The sequence below is a fragment of the Heterodontus francisci genome, chromosome 4 (genome assembly GCF_036365525.1).
Source record: "Heterodontus francisci isolate sHetFra1 chromosome 4, sHetFra1.hap1, whole genome shotgun sequence".
NCBI lineage: Eukaryota > Metazoa > Chordata > Chondrichthyes > Heterodontiformes > Heterodontidae > Heterodontus > Heterodontus francisci.
The window spans coordinates 18,879,828-18,900,427 of NC_090374.1; the positions used below are offsets into that span (position 1 = coordinate 18,879,828).

Genomic DNA, 20,600 nt, shown 5'->3' on the forward strand with positions numbered 1-20,600 from the left:
GGGGATCGAGTTTAGGAGCCACGAGGTCATGCTGCAGCTGTACAAAACTCTGGTGAGACCGCACCTGGAGTATTGCGTGCAGTTCTGGTCACCGCATTATAGGAAGGATGTGGAAGCTTTGGAAAAGGTGCAGAGGAGATTTACTAGGATGTTGCGTGGTATGGAGGGAAGGTCTTACGAGGAAAGGCTGAGGGACTTGAGGTTGTTTTCGTTGGAGAGGAGGAGGAGGAGAGGTGACTTAATAGAGACATATAAGATAATCAGAGGGCTGGACAGGGTGGATAGTGAGAGCCTTTTTCCTCGGATGGTGATGGCAAACACGAGGGGACATAGCTTTAAGTTGAGGGGTGATAGATATAGGACAGATGTCAGAGGTTGTTTCTTTACACAGAGAGTAGTAGGGGCGTGGAACGCCCTGCCTGCAACAGTAGTAGACTCGCCAACTTTAAGGGCATTTAAGTGGTCATTGGATAGACATATGGATGAAAATGGAATAGTGTAGGTCAGATGGTTTCACAGGTCGGCGCAACATCGAGGGCTGAAGGGCCTGTACTGCGCTGTAATGTTCTATGGCTGAGAGCAAGATCAGAGATAATATGGTGAAATGAATGGAACACTTTAGACAACTTAGTTAAGCTGAAGGAAGACAAAGCACCAGGGCCCAATGTGATGCATCCTTGGATCCTGAGAGAGATGAGGCACAAAATTGCTGAGGACCTAGAAATTATATTCGAGTGTGAATGTTTGCCAGGGAACTGGAGATTGACCGATGTAGTACTCATGTTTTAAAAAGGGCTAATCCAGCAAATTGCAGGCCAGTTAGCTTGAAATCCATGGTGGAAACAATTTTGGAGTCTTTAAGGATGAATTTATAACTTAGCTTGGTAAAGGGGAAATAGTTAGAAGTAGCCAGCAAGGATTTTAAAAGATACCATCATGCTCCATAAATCTCAGATGGTAAGACATGGTAGGTGGGGAAATGCGATGTGGTGTACAGGGGCTTCACTGAAGCCTTGAACCCTTTGTCAACACTAGAGGATTTTACAGATCAGTGTTTAAAAACAAAGAGAGGGACACGCTCACACAATACAATGCACTTAAATTTCATTAATGGAAAACAGAAGATGGTTAAATGGCAGAAGTGAATTTAGTATGAGATAAAAAGGAAGGACATAAAGAGAGAAATCAAACACATTTGCAAGATGCACACACTATAAATAGCTTAGAGATGGGAGAAAAAAAGGAAGCATAAAAAAACTGACAAAGTGGAGCAGGCTCCAACAGCCTAGGAACAGAAAAAAGCAGGTCATCAGCATGGGCAAAGACCAACCTGTCAGTAGGATGTTGTGATGGGATGTCGTCACCTCAAGCAACACCCGTTCCCTCAGCCCCATCCCCAGAGACACCAGTCCAACCATCCCACGTCGCCACTATTCTGTCCACAGAAGCTGGCTGATCTGCTGAAAGTATCTATTAATGTTTTCTGTTCTTATTTCAGGTTTACAACGCCTGTTGTGATCTGGTTATAATTAATATTAAAATAAAGATCCTCTCTTTTTAGAATAGCGTTGCCCAAGTGCCACGTGAAGAGTTGGAAAGGATTCAGCGTTATCTACAGACCACTTGCCTTGCTCAGAGGTACAAAACCTTGCATTCACTGGTTCTTGAGTTTAGCCGATCTATGCTGGGAGGGGGAAGGGGGCATTACATTGACCTTCAGCGCCTCTGGGTTAGTGAGGAAATAAAAAGAAAGTAGTTACCGCTGTGCCTTATCTAAAGTCAGGAGTGTTGGGACTGTACCTAGTCTGAATTAGAGAGCATTAACATTGTGCCTCGCCAAAACTGGGGAGCGTCGGTGCTGAGCCTCGCCTGGTGAATTCATGCTTGAATAGACTTGATGACCCAAGACTTTTTGAAGTCTAGCCTTAGATGAGGTTAGGAGGCAGTGCAGCGAAGATTTACTAAGTTCGTCCCTGGTATGAGGGGGTTGTCCTCTCATGAGAAGCTGAGTAAATTGGGCCTGTATTCTCTGGAGTTTAGAAGAATGCAAGGCAATCTCCTTGAGACATAAAAGATTCTGAAAGAACTTGATATGGTAGAAGCTGAGAGATTGTTTCCGCTGATTGGGGAATCTAAAGTACAGGGACGCAGTCTCTGGATAAGGGGCTGATCATTCAGGACTGAGATGAGAAATTCCTTCAGTCAAAGGGATGTGAATCTTTGGAATTCTGTACCCCAGTGGGCTGTGGATGAATACATTTAAGGCTGGGATAGATAGGTGTTTGGTCTCGCAGGGAATTTGGGGGGTAGGTAGAAAAGTGGAATTGAAGCCCAAGATCAGCCACGATCATATTGATTGGCGGAGCAGGCTCGATGGGCCATATGGACATATGGTCTACTTCTCCTATTTCTTGTGTTCTTGTGACACAAAAGCCTTGCTTTAGCTTGAGGAGTGATATTTTTTCCTTTTCTTTCAGACACCAAAGATTGTACTCCCTGCTGGACAGGTTCCGTACAACAGTCGCCGCAGACACAATTAGTCCGTCGCCAATTGTGACCTCTCACCCGCTGGATGGGGACAAGCTGTCGTCCATGGAATCTATCATTGTAGACAAGGTGAGAACACTAGAGCAACGGGATTGCCTTTTTCTTTGGGTCTGTTTGAAGACTCGCATTAAATTGAGTGAGAGTGACTGAGGCTGGTTCTCCTCATGGGCTAATTGTTTTTGTTGTGGTGTAGCATCAATAGATGCTGGAGAGGATAGAGTTTCAAAATCTTGAAGGTTCTTTTAATAAAAGGTTCTATTCATTTTTACAAAATGACTTTTGATGAATCTGAGCAAGGATGTCGTACTGCAGTTATACAGGCCCTTGGTGAGACCACATCTGGAGTATTGTGTGCAGCTTTGGTCTCCTTATCTGAGGAAGGATGTTCTCGTCATGGAGAAAGTGAAAAGAAGATTTACTAGGCTGATTCCTGGGATTTCAGGATTGGCGTATGAGGAGAGGTTGGGTCGACTCGGCCTATATTCACTAGAGTTTAGAAGAATGAGAGGGGATCTCATAAAACCTATAAAATTCTAACAGGACTAGACAGGCTAGATGCAGGGAGGATGTTCCCGATGGCTGGGGAGTCCAGAACCAGGGATCACAGTCTTAGGACACGGGGTGTGCCTTTCAGAACCGAGATGAGGAGAAATTTCTTCACCCAGAGGTTGGTGAACCTGTGGAATTCTCTACTGCAGAAGGCAGTGGAGGCCAAGTCATCAAATATTCAAGAAGGTGATAGATATATTAATGCCAAAGTGATCAAGGGATATGGGGAAAAAGCAGGAACAGGGTACTGAATTAGACGATCAGCCATGATCATATTTGAATGACGGAGCAGGGCCGAATGGCCTACTCCTGCTCCTAATTTCTATGTTTCTATGTTTTATCAGATGGGAACAATTAATGACCTTTACGAGGATTTTTTAAAATTTAAGGGATATAATAGGGTGAGTACATTATAGAAAGAGACATCCCCTTTTTGATAGGTCAGCGATCCTCCAAAGTTGTTAGAAGTCTGGAGAAATGTCCTTTATTCCAAATGTTGATAAATCATGGAATGTTTTGTTACAGGGAGTGCTCGAGACCATTTAAGGGAAAAGTGGGTACATGTTTGAATAGAGGAAGATGCAAGTGTTAGGGGGAGAGTTTTTTGGTGGGATTAGTTTTGGATTGTTCCATCCACGAGCCAGCACAGACTTTATGGACTGAATGGCTTCCTTCTGTGTTGTAAACTTCTCTGGTTCTAATTGCCTTTGGACAATGGTTTTAAACTGTTTTCTCTTGGGGCACCTGTGAGTACTGACACACTTGTGTGAAATCTTTGTCCTAAAATTCATGAGATAACTCATTATGATTTGGGTGCCCTCTATATAATTTTACTGATGTCCAGCATAAAGAATTGCTGCCACAGGTAAGTTCCTTACGTAGAAGTGAAACATGACCTGATGCACAAAATGATCTTCGAGGTCATGATTTTCTGGGTGATCGATAAACCCATTATTCTTATTAGGTGTCAGCTGTGGCTCAGTGGGTAGCACTCTTGCCTCTGAGTCAGAAGGTTGTGGGTCAAGTCCCACTCCAGAACTGGAGCACAAAAATCAAGGCTGGTGCTCCCAGTGCAATACTGAGTGAGTGCTGCACTGTCGGAGGTGCCATCTTTCATGCGAGATGTTAAACTGCTGCCCCGCCTGCTCTCAGGTGGACGTAAAAGCTCCCATGGCATTATTCCAAAGAAGAGCAGGAGAATTCTCTCCAGTGTCCTGGCCCATATTTACCTCTCGATTAACATCATAAAAACAGATTATCTGATCATTGTCACATCGGTGTTTGTGGGAGCTTGCTGTGCTCAGATTGGCTGCCATGTTTCCTGTATTACAACAGTGACTGCACTTCAGAAAGTTTAATTAGCTGTAAAATTCTTTGGTTGTGAAAAGTGCTGGACAAATGCAAGTCTATTTAAGTACACTGCAGTCTTCTCCCATGGACAGTATGGAAGTTCACTTAATACATCACGGCGCTAGCAGAGACTAGCCCCTTTCTCTGAAGTAGTAAATATGGAGAACATCAGTCTGACCTCCTTGTTTACTTTTTGGTGGCATTGGACAGATTGACTTGGGACATCATTTCCTTTCCTGCTGATTGGGGAAAATGATGCTAGGCTTGCTGGAGGGCAGAGATCAAGATTCTCAAGGAGCAAAATAAAAATCCTTTTTGAAAAAAATTTCGATCCTTAATTTCCTCCATTCTTGGGAAAAAATCTTAGTACCAACAATATGTTAATTTTCAACCTTCTGTAGGAGAGCAGTAAGAAGTTAACCTTTAACCAAAGAACTTTCCAATATTAGTGTAAGCTCTGACATTGTGAACAAGAATTCTGCGGTGGTGAGGGGGCAATGCTTGCTCTAATGACCAGTCTGTAAGACCCTGTTCTGTTAAATATACTGCATACTGTTTTTATGTGTTTCAGGACTGGTATGTATCGCTTATTAAATGGCAGTGCTGCAGCCAGCTAAATACTGCTTTAATGGAGTGCACAGAACTACTAGATAAACTTCCCGAAGATGACCTCCGCTCTGTCATGACGACCAAGGTAATGGCTTGTTCAAACTGTGCAGCTTTAGTCGTAGTGATTACAACACAGGAGGAGACCATTCGGCCCTTCGTGTCCGTGCCAGCTGTCTAGAGCAATCGAATCAGTCCCATTGCCCCGCTTTATCCCTGTAGCTCTACATGTTTAGTTCCTTCAAGTGCCTATCCAATATCCTTTTGAAATCATTCATAGTCTCCATTTCCACCACCCACCTAGGCAGCAAGTTCCAGGTCATTACCACTCGCTGGTTAAAAACATCGTCCTCACATTTCCCCTTTAATCTCATGCCCAAAAACTTAAATCTGTGTCCCCTAGCCTTTGTATCACCAGCTGTTGGGAGCAACCTTTCGTTGTCTACCTTATCTAAAGCTGTCATAATCGCCCCTCATTCTCTTTTACTCCAAGGAGAAGAACCCCAGCTTCTGAACCTAACTTGGTCGTTAAATTCCCTCATCCCTGGAACTATTCTGGTAAATCTCCTCTGCACCCTCTAAGAATGCTCACATCTTTCCTAAAATGTGGTGACAAGAACTGGATGCCGTTCAGTGGGGGAGGCGGTGGCACAGTGGTAATGTCACTCGACTGGTATCCCAGAGGCCCAGGCTAATGCTCTGGGGACATGGGTTCGAATCCCACCACGGCAGATGGTGAAATTTGAATTCAATTAATAAATCTGGAATTAACAAGCTAGTCCAGTGTGACCATGAAGCCATTGTCGATTGTTGTAAAAATCCATCTGGTTCACGAATGTCCTTTAGGGAAGGAAGTCTGCCGTCCTTACCTGGTCTGGCCTACATGTGACTCCAGATCCACAGCAATGTGGTTGACTCTTAAAATGCCCTTTGAAATGGCCACTCAGTTCAAGGGCAATTAGGGATGGGCAATAAATGCTGGCCTAGCCAGCGACGCCCACATCCCATGAACGAATAAAAAAAGAAACTCTAGTTGTGGCCTAACCAGAGCTTTACAAAAGTTCAGTGTAACTTTTCTGCTTTTGTACTCCATATCTCTACTTATGAAGCCCAAGATCCTAGATGCGTTGTGCTTTGCTAACTATTCTCACAATATGTCCTGTCACCTTCAAAGATGTACACACATGAACCCCCAAGTGAACTCCCTGCATACTCTTTGGAACTATGCCGGTGTCTATGTTGCCTCCTCTTATCCCTTCTGCCAAAATGCATCACCGCACACTTCTCTCTATTAAATTCCACCTGCCATTTGTCTGTCCATTCTGCTAGCTTATCTGTGCCCTGTCACAGTTGATGAACATCACCCTCACAGTCTGCCACACCTCCAAGTTTGGTGGTATTGACAAATTTTGAAATTTTACTGGTTTCTAGTATCAATCATTTATGTATATCAAAAAAAGCAGTGGTCCTAGCACTATATCTTGGAGAACACCACTGTATACCATCCTCTAGTCTGAAAAATAATGATTGACCATGACTCACTGCTTACTGTCCTTTGCCAATTTTTTTTATCCAAGTTGACACTGGGCCTCCTATTCCATGAGACTTTATTTTGTAAACCAACCTTTTATGTGATGCTATATCAAACGCTTTCATAATCCATATAAACATCATCCATTGCTTTTACTTCATCAATCTTCTTTGTTGCTTCATCAAAAAATTCAATTAGATTAGTCAAGCACGATCTGTCTTTTACAAATCCATGCTGGCTTCCCTTAATTAACTCAAACCTCTTCAAATAACTGTAGAATTTTTCCCCCCATGATTATTGTTTCTAAAATCTAACCTAGCACTGATGTTAAACTGACGGGCTCTGTCCTTACACCCTTTCTTGAATAAGGATATCACACTTGTCACTCTCCAGTCCTCTGGCATCTTCCCTTTGGAAGATTATGGCAAGCCCTTCCGCTATCTCTCTTCCCAACTCGTTGAGCAACCTGGGATGCAAGCCATCCAGACCAGGGGACTTATCCAATCTAAGCATAGTGTTAGGACCAGGTTAGGAAGGGGTCTCGGGCTGCCCTTTTGCCCCTTCTCTGGTTTGACTGCAACAGGGTTTATCTTTTAAACAGTGATTTAACTTACCAACTCAGTGAGCACTTGCTCCTGTTACTCTAATATATATCCTTGTAAATAAACTAATCAGACAGGTTTTCTTGAGTTTAAACAATGAAGATGTAAGTTTATTAACCTTATCACTCTCAACCAGTTAAAGTTACTAAAATATGTGACGCATCCACACTCTCTTTCACATGAGAGGTGCACACACACACATAGATACAGGGTGGGAAAAAACAGAGTTGGGAGGTTGGAGTAAAGTCCTTAACAAAAATGGAATTTAAATAAGGAAGTAAACTCCCAGTGTCCTTAGTTGAAATTGAAGTCCTCGCTGAGCCATGTACACAATTTGGGCTTGCTTCTCTGGTTCTGGAAGACTGAAGAGAGGCTTTATCTGTCCTTTTTGTTGTTGACTGTGAGGATTTGTAGATTTGAGGTTTAGCTGTAGCCGAGGTTCCCTGAGGACTTTGCTGGAGAGAGAGATTATAGCTCCTGCTGGCTTAGTTAGTCTCTTTCTGCTACAATTCACAAACTGAGTTACACAGGTAGTCATGTCATCTGACCACCTCTTTGCTTGAAGCAGAAGTTTCTGGAATGATCTTTGAAATTCAAGACTGTTCAGATGTATTTGGTTGGGGAGAGGGGTTTGGCTCTTTCAAAGTCAATGGGTGTTGATGGCTTTTGATCAACATTGATAAAACCGTTATAGGTAATTGAATCAGGGAGCATCCCTATTGTTCTGGCTAGACTGGGTACTCAGCTCTGTCTCCCAGCCAGCCTTTGGCTTCTCATATGCAAATTGGGTGTGGCCATCTTTAGCTGCTCTGTTCTGCTTTTTAAAAATTATTTGTAATAATGTCCATCAAAAAGTTTGGGACAAAGTTCCATACAACAAAATTAATATTTTCCATTTGGCATGTGGCTTTCCAGTACATACTTCCTATTAATTTTCACCTCATCCATTATCTCTATTTCCATTTCTTATATTTAGTCAGCATCCTCTTTCTTAGAAAACACTGATACTAAAGCGTGGCTATCCGACCTGAACCCAACCAGACCAGACGACAAGTGTCGGGTTCGGGTCAGCTCTCTCTTCCAGGTCCAGCGTTCGGGGTCGGGTTGGGCTGGACATGGATAGTGCTGCCTTGCTTTTGGAAGTAATCTTTAAATGAACACTCAGGATGTGAAGGCGGAAAACGTGCAGTCTGGACTCCGCACTCTGCAGTAAAGCCTGGCTCCCCGACCAAACCCGACTACATGTATCGGGTTCAGGTCAGATCAAGTCGGGCATTTAAAAAAATTAAAGGACTCGGGGCCTGGGTTTGTTTCGGGTTGGCTGTTGTCAGGTTGGGCCCAGGTCGGGTTTTAATTTTTACCGATGCCATCTTTGTTCCTCGTAGGCCCCACCCCATCTGTTACTATCCACTTATTATTTATATGCCAGTACAAGATTTTTGGGTTCCTTTTTATATTAACTACCATTCCATTCTCATTCTCCCTTTGCCAGTCTTATTTTCCTCTTCACTTCCCCCCTCAACCTATTGTATTTGGCTTGGTTCACGCTCGAAGGAATAACCTGACATGCATCAATAAACCCTCTTTTATTTTTGTTTCATTATGTTCTCTATCTCCCTCATCATCCAAGGAGCCCTGGCTTTGATTCCTTTACCTTTTGCCCTTGTTGGAATGTACCTAGCCTGTACCTGAAACATCTCCTCCTATAAAGATCATCCATTGTTCCGTTACAGTTTTTCCTGTCAATCTTTAATTCCATTTTACCCTGACAAGTTTCCCTCTCATCCCTTTGAAGTTAGCCCTCTTCCAATTTGGAAGTGCTACTTTAAATTGTTCTTTGCTCTTTTCCATTGCTAATCTAAACCTTATGATACAATGGGATATCATCCTGCTTTGTTCATCCAGCAGCAGCATCTTTCATTTGTACAATGCCATAAAACAAAACGCTGAGATGCTTCACAGGAGAGCGTCAGAAAAAAATAAATGCTGAGCCAAAGGCAGGGTCAAAAGCTTGGTCAAGGAGATTCGTTTCAACAAGGATCTTATAGTTGGAGACTTCTGATATCTGTGGATCACACCTTATCCTCTATCACCTCTTCACTCCCAGATTTTGCTGCCAAAATAATGACAAGTTCATTGGCGCTTTTTGTTAATGTATAACTAGTCCAGCAATTTGTGAAGAGGAAGACGTACCCTGTGGATTGTGAATCTCCAGATTTCTCGACCATTTGTGCCTCTCCACTCTTAGCCTGTGCAGGATTACAGCAGTTTGTGATGAGTGGAAGGACAGTACACGTTTGTTTGAGTACTACTAGGTATAAACCTTGTGCAATGAAAAATATTGTTATCCCAGTGCCTTTATCAGCATGCCGTTTCTACAAAGAGAGCTGGCTGCAAAGTTACATGGCATCTGTGAAGAACTGATTGTGTCTCCATAGTACATTTTTGAATATTGGTTGAAATGTTAATTCTCAATGTGCTTTTTTATCGATGCTTTTTCCAGGAGTTCAACTTGAATCTTCTGACGCCCTGCTTGGCTTTGGGGTTGCAAGGAATCTTTGCAGACCAGACCAGCGTGCTGTTCGAAACTGCCAGGAAAGTTACCTTGGATCATGTGGTATTCCATGTCCAGCATCTTCCCAGCAACCATCAGGTGTTCCAAAGGCTATGTCCTTTGCCCAATTCCTCCTATTGGAATAAAGTCGGTGAGCTTTATGGTAAGAGCCCTGCTGGAATATGGAGAAATGAACAAGTGAAGTTAAGACACAGAAAGAAAGAAATAGTGTATAAGTATTTATTTAGTGCCTTTCATAATGTTAGGAGGTCCAGAGTGTTTTACTGCCAGTGAAGTACTTTCAAAGTGTAGTCACTGTTGTAATGTCGTAAATGTGGCAGCCAATTTGTGCACAGCAAACTCCCACAAAGTGATGTGATAACCACAAAATCTGTTTGTGATGTTGATTGAGGGATAAATATTGGCCGGGACACTAGGGATAACTCCCCTGCTGCGCTTCTAAATAGTGCCCTAGAATCGTTTACGTTTGTTTAAAGGGCAGGCAGGTTTAACGACAAATCCAAAAGACAGTGCCTCTGACAATGCACCACTGCTGAAGCGGGACTGATCCTGCAACTTTCTATTGCAGAGGCAAGAGTGCGACCAACTGAGCCACAGATAAGACTTGCAGGCACAGACACCATAATAGGAAAAATATTTGAAAGCCTTTCAGAGGGAAAGAAGGGAAAATACCACTTAAAACAAGGACCGAGAGTGGCAAGAAACAGATTGTAGAGTGCAAAAAGAGTAGAAAAGCAGTTAGAGAAAGAGAGACAATTTGTTCTTTGTCCATGAGCATCATTATGAAGATCAGTTATACTGATATTAAAGTTGGAACATAAATCCTCTTGGATTGTATAAAAATGTAGGTTTTAATTTTGATACTGGCCAGATTTTCTTTTGCTCTTTTTGTTTAAATGGTTGAGCTTAAGCTACATGCATTTATTAAACACTTCATCTTACAGGAGATATGCTGTTCTATCGTTCTGTCATTGGTCTGTGTAATGCAGTGGCCCAATACCTTCTGTCTCTTCCTAAAGTGCCACCATCTCTTCAGATTCCCACTGACAACGAGGCTGATATTGCCAGATTCATGGTCTTGTCTCTAGAGGTAAGATTTTTTAAACTTACAACTAAAAGGCTTAACATTGGCTGCATCGACCAAGGAGTTCTTAACCTTGTATGTAAAGTTTACATAGAGTTTTAGATTAGATTAGATTAGATTAGAGATACAGCACTGAAACAGGCCCTTCGGCCCACCGAGTCTGTGCCGAACATCAACCACCCATTTTTTATACTAATCCTACACTAATCCCATATTCCCAACAAACATCCCCACCTGTCCCTATATTTCCCTACCACCTACCTATACTAGTGACAATTTATAATGGCCAATTTACCTATCAACCTGCAAGTCTTTTGGCTTGTGGGAGGAAACCGGAGCACCCGGAGAAAACCCACGCAGACACAGGGAGAACTTGCAAACTCCACACAGGCAGTACCCGGAATTGAACCCGGGTCCCTGGAGCTGTGAGGCTGCGGTGCTAACCACTGCGCCACTGTGCCACAATTGCGTAGTGAGAGGCTGCGGAATTCCATTTTAATTTCCCAGATGCACTTTCTATATAAATTTACTTTTTTGAAACCAGTGTATTTGAGGCCTTGAAGTCCATCTAATCTTTCACAAGACCTTAAGCTGGCAAATTGCTGCTCCTTTCCCCTTGGGTGTGCCTTGTGATAAACCTACTGCAGGTCTCTAATACTTCCAGGCTACTTGTGGTTAGGAACCTTTCCTTTCCCGCTGCCCCCCACCTCCCCGCCACACGAAAAGCTCCCTCTGGAAAGCATAGCTCTACGTTAATTTGAAAGCCAGCAGTTAGAGAGATAGTCATAGTCATAGAGAGATACAGCACTGAAACAGGCCCTTCGGCCCACCGAGTCTGTGTCGACCAACAACCACCCATTTATATTAATCGTATATTAATCCCATATTCCCTACCACATCCCCACCACCTACCTACGCTAGGGGCAATTTACAATGGCCAATTTACTATCAACCTGCAGGTCTTTGGCTGTGGGAGGAAACCGGAGCACCTGGCGAAAACCCACATGGTCACAGGGAGAACTTGCAAACTCCACACAGGCAATACCCAGAACCGAACCCGGGTCGCTGGAACTGTGAGGCTGTGGTGCTAACCACTGTGCCGCCCATTAAGATGCCGTTCCATTAAGATCAATGTCATGTTGACTACTGACAGGATCACCTGGATCGAGCAGCTACTGACTTCAGTGATAGCAGGCTCCTTAGCTGAGAAGCCACAGGAAATGTTTTCCCCAGCGCTCTCCAGTCTGCAGCAGGGTGGGTACAAAGGGGAAGGAAATGCTTATTAAATGACACATTCAGCTGAATGATCAGCTTTTGCAGCACCATTTGATTTTTGCCTGCAGTGAATGATGCTCAAGAGGAATTTGGGAAGCAGTGAGGTGGAGCAGAGTAAATAAGTGTACAATAATTTGAGGACTCGCAGTTATCTGCCCACTTCTGTTGTGCAGTTGGGAAGATCACATTTGTGTCAGATAATTGAGGCTCCACTTTACATGTGTGCCTAAGTCCTTATGTAAGTGCTTTTTAAAAAAAATATTATTCATTCATTCTTGGGATGTGGGCTTTACTGGCCTGGCCAAGCTAGGTAGCTCACCACTGCCACCTCAAGGGAAATCTTGTCGTGTAATTCTTTAAATTGGTCCAAGGATTCATATCTCATATTTGAACATTAATGGTCTCACAGAGGTCGTAACACATAAATACAATTTTATGTAATGCCTTGTGGAGTTTAAAAAGCAAGACAGACTGGTTGGGGCAAATGGACTATTTCTGTGCTGTACACTTTATATAAGTTGGTATGTTTACATGAATCAAGTATGAACTATTTACCTTGCATATACATACATAAAACACACCTACATGGGGTACAGTAATGTAGTGGCTATGTTACTGGACAATAATCCAGAGAACTCTGGCATAGTAGTTTGAGAATTTTAAAAATCTGGAAAGTTAAAAGCAGCTATCAGTCTAAGTGAAGCTTGTCGGAAAAACCCAACTCTTCCTTTAGGGAAGGAAATCTGCCATTGCTTTTTTTTTTCATTATTCATTCACGGTATGTGGGTATTGTTGCTAATGCCAACATTTGTTGCTCACCCTGTATTACCCTTGAGGGTTGAGCTTTATCATTCAAAACAGGATCAAGTCTTTGCACCCTTTTGCTGTACCAGGGCCTCCCTTCATGGCTGCAACCACTGGGTTCCTTTCTTACAGCCAGCCTTGAGGATGCAACCAATGGTTTCCTCTCTTTCAGCCTGTCTTCCTTCAGAAAATCTGTTACATTTATTTGGACTCAAAAGTCAATAGCTTATTGTCCTGTTCCAATATGTCAAGTCCAGAAGTCTGGTTTCACAAAGTCACCTGGGCCTTCCATTGTTCCCAAGTGTTAACAGCTGCTTATTACATTGCATTTTCAGAATCGCTGACCCCATTATTTGTGACCTGAAAGTCTGGGAGAGCGAAACCCATTGTTCTTCAGATGTTACCCCTGCAGTCCCTTTTTTTTCAAAAAAAAAGGCTTTGATCTGTCTCGTCCTTTAGCAGAGTGGATGTGGTGTCACCTGACCTTCTGGACTCCATCTTAAACTTTTAAAAATCACAATTTTTAAAACATAATCATGCGAACATACGAATTAGGAGGAGTAGGCCACTCGGCCCTCCGAGCCTGCTCTGCCATTCAATAAGTTCATGGCTGAACTGATTACTCCACATTTCCACCTACCCCCGATAACCTTCCACCCCCTTGCTTATCAAGAATCTATCTACCTCTGCCTTAAAAATATTCAAAGACTCTGCTCCACTGCCTTTTAAGGAAGAGAATTACAAAGGCACTCAATCATCAGAGAAGAAATTTCTCCTCATCTCTGTCTTAAATGGGTGACCCCTTATTTTTAAACAGTGATCTCTAGTTCTAGATTCTCCCACAAAGGGGAACATCTTTTCCACATCCAGCCTGTCAAGACCCCTCAGGATCTTATAGGTTTCAATCTTTCTTCTTACTTTGCTAAATTCCAGCGGATACAAACTTAGCCTGTCCAATCTTTCCTCATAAGACAGCCCGCCCGTTCCAGATATTAGTCTAGTAAACCTTCTCTGTAGTGCCTCCAACGCATTTACATCCTTCGTTAAATAAGGAGACCAGTACTGTAAACAGTACTCCAGATGTGGTCCCACCAATGCCCTGTATAACTGAAGCATAACCTCCTACTTTAGTATTCAATTCCCCTCACAGTAAATGATAACATTCTATTAGCTTTCCTAATTACTTGCTGTACCTGCATACTAACCTTTTGCGATTCATGCACTGGGGCATCCCGATTTCTCTGCATCTCAGAGCTCTGCAATCTCTCACCATTTAGATAATATGCTTTTCTGTTTTTCCTGGACAATTTCACACTATCCCACATTATACTCTATTTGCCAGGTCTTTGCCCACTCACTTGAGCTGTCTATATCCCTTTGTAGCTCCCTTATGTCCTCTTCACAAGTTACTTTCCTACTTATCTTTGTGTCGTCAGCAAATTTAGCAACCATATCTTCGGTGCCTTCATCTAGGTCATTTATATAAATTGTGAAAAGTTGAGGCCCCAGCACAGATCCCTGTAGCACGCCGCTCGTTACATCTTGCCGACCAGAAAATGACCCATTTATGCTTACTGTTTCCTGTTAACTAGCTAATCTTCCATCCATGTCAATATGTTACCCCCTCCATCATGAGCTTTTATTTTCTGCAATAACCTTTTATGTGGCACCTTATCGAATGCCTTCTGGAAATCTAAGTACACTACATCCAAAGCACATATAACTCCCTCAAAGAACTCCAGTAAATTGGTTAAACGTGATTTCCCTTTCACAAAACCATGTTGACTCTGCCTGATTACCTTGAATTTTTCTAAATGCCCTGCTATAACATCTATGATAAAAGCTTCTAACGTTTTCACTAAGACAGATGTTATGCTAACTGGCCTGTAGTTTCTTGCTTTCTGTCTCCGTCCCTTTTTGAATAAAGGAGTTACATTCACCATTTTCCAATCTAACGGAGCCTTCCCCGAATCTCGGGAATTTTGGAGAATTAAAACTAACGCATCAACTATGTCACTCGCCACTTTTAACACCCTAGGATGAAGTCCATCAGGGCCTGGGGACTTGTCAGCCCATAGCTCCAGCAATTTGTTCAGTACCACTTTACTGATGATTGTAATTTTCTTGAATTTCTCCCTCCCTTCCATATCCTGAGTTTAGCTAATATTGGGATGTTACTTGTATCCTCAATAGTGACGACTGATGCAAAATATCTGTTCAATTCATCTGCCATTCCTTGTTATCCGTTATTAATTCCCCAGACTCCATTTCTAATTATGTTACAAAAACCAGCATTCATAACATTATGTAACACCTTTAATAATAAAAGCGAAGTACTGCAGATGCTGGAAATACTCAGCATGTCTGGCAGCATCTGTGGAGAGAGAAGCAGCGTTAACGTTTCAGGTCAGTGACCCTTCATCAGAAGTGTAACACCTTTTATGTAGGTAATGTACTAAGGGATTTCACAGAGAAGAAATAACAACTGAGTGACGTTTAGGGAGAAACTTCCAAGGATTGGCCTGAGACAGCTCTATAGCTAATAGGTCAGGTTTTCAGTGCATTTTTAGAAGCTGAGAATCCCAGATAGGCTGTATTTTTTTTTAAACGTGTGGTTGGTAGTTTGGAACAGTAAATGGCTCTATAACCCTTAATTTTCTATGCTTGAAATAATTGGAGCTGCAGCTGGTACGTGAACATTTTGTCGAGTGTGTTACTTGAATCAGATTTCTACTGAGCAGTGCTAATGTCAAGAAGGAGGGTGGACAGAAAGAAAATCTGCAAATGCTGAAAATCTGAAACGACATAAAATGCTGCACATACGCAGCATATCAGTCAGCATCCGGAAAGAGCAAAGGCTCCTACTCGAACTGTCTCTTTCTTCGGATGCTGTCAGACCTGCTGAGATGTGCCAACAATAGTAGGTTATACTGATAGGGTTAGATGAAGAGGGATGGGAGGAGGCTCGCTTGGAGCATAAGCGCCAGCACAGACCAGGTGGGCCAAATTACCTGTTTGTTGTGCAGTGCATTCTATAATTCTGTGCATGTTGCTATAATAGTTGTGTGTTTTTAACTCTGTCTGAATTTGGCATTTTGTCATTCAGGCGCTCTGTTGGCAGTTGATGCATGATCAAGTTCCTCTAAGTCTGGACCTGCAAGCTGCTTTGGATTGTTGCTGCTTAGTTCTGCAGCAGCCCGGCATTTGGAACCTGATGGCGTCTGTAGCCTATGTAACTCAAGCCTGCTCGGTTATCAACTGCATTCGGTTCATCATCGAAGCAAGTAAGGATTTTTTTCATCGGTTAGAGAAATTAAGTCAAAACATGTTGCTTTTTTTTGGTAACATACGTGGCCGTCCGAGTGAAGAATATTAGTGCTGTGGGAGTGAACTGTTTTCTATTTGGTGCAATGAGTGTCACTGTTGAGCACTCTCTAACATCAAGCACTCCCAGGTTAGGTGTAGCATGTTTAATGAAATAGTACATAATTGATGGGCAGGTAAAGACCAGCTGATCTAACTATCAAGCCTGTTCCACACCATGATTGTTGGATTATCATGACGTCTAACCCTGCAGCCATGTATATTTAGTATATAGGGGTTAGGCCCCAACTAGAGTACTGCTTTCAGTTCTTGTCACCACACATTAGGAAGGATGTGAGGATCCTTGAGAGGGTGTACAGGAGATTTAACAGAATAGTTCCAGGGATGGGGGATTTCACTTAATGTTTAGTTATTTAATGTTAGAACAGTGTACAAGGAGACTGACCACTGGGCGGTTGCGCTTTGACTTCACGGTTCACAGGTCACACTGACGATATAGCAGTCTCCTCTCTGGCTTCAGGGTCCGACGTGTACTGGCTACGGGGTGATCTCAATCAAGTCTCTCAGATTATGATCAAGATTATGACAAGTTAAGATCTGGTAGACAAGGAAAATTGTTCCCATTAATTGATGCTAATGTTGTACCTCTGTTTAAAAAGGGAGCAAGGAATCGACCGAATAATTACAGGCCAGTCAGTCTAACCTCAGTAGTGGTCAAATGATTGGAATCTGTTCTGAGAGATAGGATAAACTATCAGTTAGAAAGGCACAGATGAGTCAAGGATAGTCAGCATGGATTTGTTCAGGGAAGATCTTGTATGACCAACTTGATTGAATTTTTTGAATAAGTAACAAGAAAGATACATGAGAGTAGTGCAGTTGATGTGGTCTACATGGATTTTAGCAAGGCTTTTGACAAGGTCCCACACAGCAGACTGGTTAAAAAAAATAATAAAACCCCATGGGATCCAGGGAAATGCAGCAAGTTGAATACAAAATTGGCTCAATGACAGGGAACAAAGGGTAATTGTTGATGGATGTTTTTGCGACTGGAGAGCTGTTTCCCGTGGCATTCCGCAGCGCTCAGTACTGGTTCCCCTATTTTTTGTGGTATATATTGACGATTCGGATGTAAATATCGGGGGCATGATCCAGAAGTTTGCAGACGACACAAAGATTGGCCATGTGGTAGATAGCGAGGAGGATAGCTGAAGGCTGCAGGGAGATATTGATGGTCTGGTCAGATAGGCAGAAAAGTGCAAATGGAATTCAACCTGCAGAAGCGTGAGGTGATGTATTTGGGGAGGTCAAACAAGGCAAAGGAATACACAGTCAATGGGAAAATACTGAGAAGTGTAGAGGAAGTGAGGGACCTTGGAGTGAATGTCCACAGATCTCTGAAGGTAGCAGGACAGGTTGATAAGGTGGTTAAGAAGGCATATGGAATCCTTTCCTTTATTAACCAAGGTATAGAATACTGGAATGGGGAGGTCATGCTGGAACTGTATAACTCATTAATCAGACCACAACTTGAGTACTGTGTGCAGCTGTGGTCACCTCCTTACAGAAAGGATATAATTGCACGAGAGAGGGTACAGAGGAGATTTACGAGGATGTTGCCAGGAATGGAAAAATGCTGCTATTAGGAAAGATTGGATAGGCTGGAGTTGTTCTCAAAACAGAGAAAGCGGAGGGGAATGTACAAAGTTTTGAGGGGCCTGGATGGAGTGGAGGTGAAGGGTCTATTCACCTTTGCCTTTTAGTCACTTACCTCTCTGCTTAGATTTAAAGTGATTGGTATCTCAGAATAATACAGTGCAGAAGAGGCCCTTCGGCCCATCGAGTCTGCACCGATGCATTAAAGACTGGTAGAAAAACTAGAGGGGAGATGAGGAAAAACTACTTCACCCAGAGGTTGGTGAGGGTCTGGAGCTCACTGCCGGAAAGGGTAATTGAGGCAGAAACCCTCTACTCATTCAAAAGGAGTCTGGATTTGCACCTCAAATGCAGTAATCTTCAAGGCTAAGGACCAAATGCTGGAAGGTGGGATTAGAATGGGTGGATCGTTTTTTGGCCGGCACAGACATGATGGGCCACGTGGCCTATTTCTATGCCTTAAACATTCAATGATTCTATGACTTTTTCTCCGACACTACAATGCTCTCCTTAATTAATACTGCCATCCCTCCCCCTTTTTTCCCTTTCCTGTCTTTCCTCAACACCTTGTATCTAGGAATATTTAACACCCAATCCTACCCTTCTTTAAGCCAGGTCTCAGTTATAGCCACAACGTCATACTTCCACATGTCAATCTGTGCCTATAACTCACTGATCTTATTAACCACACTCTGTGTATTCACCTACATGCACACTAACCCTGATATCGACTTAATTACTTCCTCCCTTAATCTGACCCCACCTGATCATTTACTATTCCCTGGTGCTATCTATCTCCCCCAGTATTCTGCGCAATTTGGTTTTCCTCTGATATTTGCTGCTGGTTCCCACACCCCTGACAAGTTACCAGTTTTGCTTCCCTCCAATCTGAGCTCCCTCTCAGGTTCTCATCCCCTGCCAATCTAGTTTAGACACTCCCCAACAGCACTAGCAAATCTCCCTGTGAGGATATTCATCCCAGTCCTGCTAAGATGCAACCCGTCCATCTTGTACAAGTCCCACCTGCCCCAGAACTGATCCCAATGCCTCAGAAATCTGATACCATACCTCCTGCACCAATTCTGCAGCCACTTGTTCAATCGCTCAAGTCTTCTATTCCTATGCTCACTCACACATGGGACTGGGAGTAATCCTGAGATTACTGCTTTTGAGGTCCTGCTTTTTAATCTTCCGAGCTCCCTATAACCTGCTTTCAGGACCTCATCCCCTATGTCATTGGTACCAACATGAACCATGACCTCTGGCTGTTCACCCTTCCCCAGAAGAATGTTCTGCAGCCGCTCCGTGATATCTTTGACCCTGGCACCATCCTGGAGTCGCGCCTATGGCCGCAGAAACGCCTGTCTGTTCCCCTAACTAACGAATGCTCTATCATTATTGCTCTTCCACTCCTCTTCCTCCCCTCCTATGTAGCTGAGCCACCTGTGGTGCCACAAACTTGGCTCTGAGTGCACTTCTCTGAGGAGCCATCACCCTCACCAGTCTCCAAAATGGAAAACTGATTAACAAGTGAGGTCATCTCAGGGGACTCCTGTAGTCCCTGCCTGGTCCTCTTCGACTGCCTGGCGGTCACCCATTCCCTATCTGCCTGCATGCTCCTAACCTGTGGTGTGACCACCTCCCTGAATGTGCTATTCACGTAGTTCTCTGCCTCGCGGATGAACCACAATGACTTCAGCCATCGCTCGCATTCCGAAACCCGGAGCTCAAGCTTGTGCAGCCGGTGACGCTTCCTTCAGCTGCATTTGTCTAGGACGCATGGTGCGTCCATGACTTCCCACATGCCACAGGCTGTACACCCCACTTGGCCGAGCTATCCTGCCATACCTTAACTTTACAGTCTATTATAAGTGCAATAGCTTATCAGTTACTCATTAACCAGCTCCTTTCACTGCAGCGAAGCAAGAACCAAATACTGGATGGTTTAAAAAAAAAAGTAGAAAAAAGAGCACCTCCTTCCCTCTTCACCGAACTCGCCACTCACCAAACTCATACCTCCACACTCAGCTTGCAAACTGCATGCTGTTTTGCTGCATAAAAAAGTTCTTAATCACATTTCCCCTGCATCTCCTGGCCAAAGCCTTCAAACTGTGTCCCCTAGTCCTTGCACCATCAATTAATGGGAACAATTTTCCTTGTCTACCAGATCTTAACTTGTCATAATCTTGATCATAATCTGAGAGACTTGATTGAGATCACCCCGCAGCCAGTACACTTCAGACCCTGAAGCCAGTGAGGAGACTGCTATATCGTCAGTGTGACCGTGAAGTCAAAGCGCAACCGCCCAGCAGCCAGTCTCCTTGTACACTGTTCTAACATTAAGTAAAATCCTCCATCTTTGGAACTATTCTGTTAAATCTCCTGTACACCCTCTCAAGGATCCTCACATCCTTCCTAAAGTGTGGTGACAAGAACTGAAAACAGCACTCTAGTTGGGGCCTAACCAGAGCTTTATAAATGTTCAGTATAACTTCCCTACTATATGCCTCTATTTATGAAGCCGAAGATCCCATATGAATTGCCAAACATTCTCTGAATATATCTGGCCACCTTCAAAGATCAGTGCACATAACACCCCCATGTCCATCTGTTCCTGCACACTTGTTAGAACTGTGCTATTAAGTCTATATTGCCTCACTGCCAAAATGCATCACCTCACCCTTCTCTGTATTGAAT

General features: G+C 43.3%; 1 protein-coding gene across 6 annotated transcripts in view; it reads left to right on the top strand.

The window, feature by feature from the left end:
- Positions 1 to 20,600, top strand: part of htt (huntingtin) — a 260,486-nt gene that overhangs the window by 180,094 nt on the left and 59,792 nt on the right. For all 6 annotated transcript variants that reach the window (XM_068029245.1, XM_068029247.1, XM_068029246.1 and 3 more), the window contains 6 exons: positions 1,562 to 1,638; positions 2,478 to 2,616; positions 5,018 to 5,140; positions 9,689 to 9,902; positions 10,705 to 10,850; positions 16,030 to 16,207. In XM_068029245.1, the coding sequence (XP_067885346.1) occupies positions 1,562 to 1,638; positions 2,478 to 2,616; positions 5,018 to 5,140; positions 9,689 to 9,902; positions 10,705 to 10,850; positions 16,030 to 16,207 (877 nt within the window). The remainder of the gene's footprint in view (positions 1 to 1,561; positions 1,639 to 2,477; positions 2,617 to 5,017; positions 5,141 to 9,688; positions 9,903 to 10,704; positions 10,851 to 16,029; positions 16,208 to 20,600) is intronic.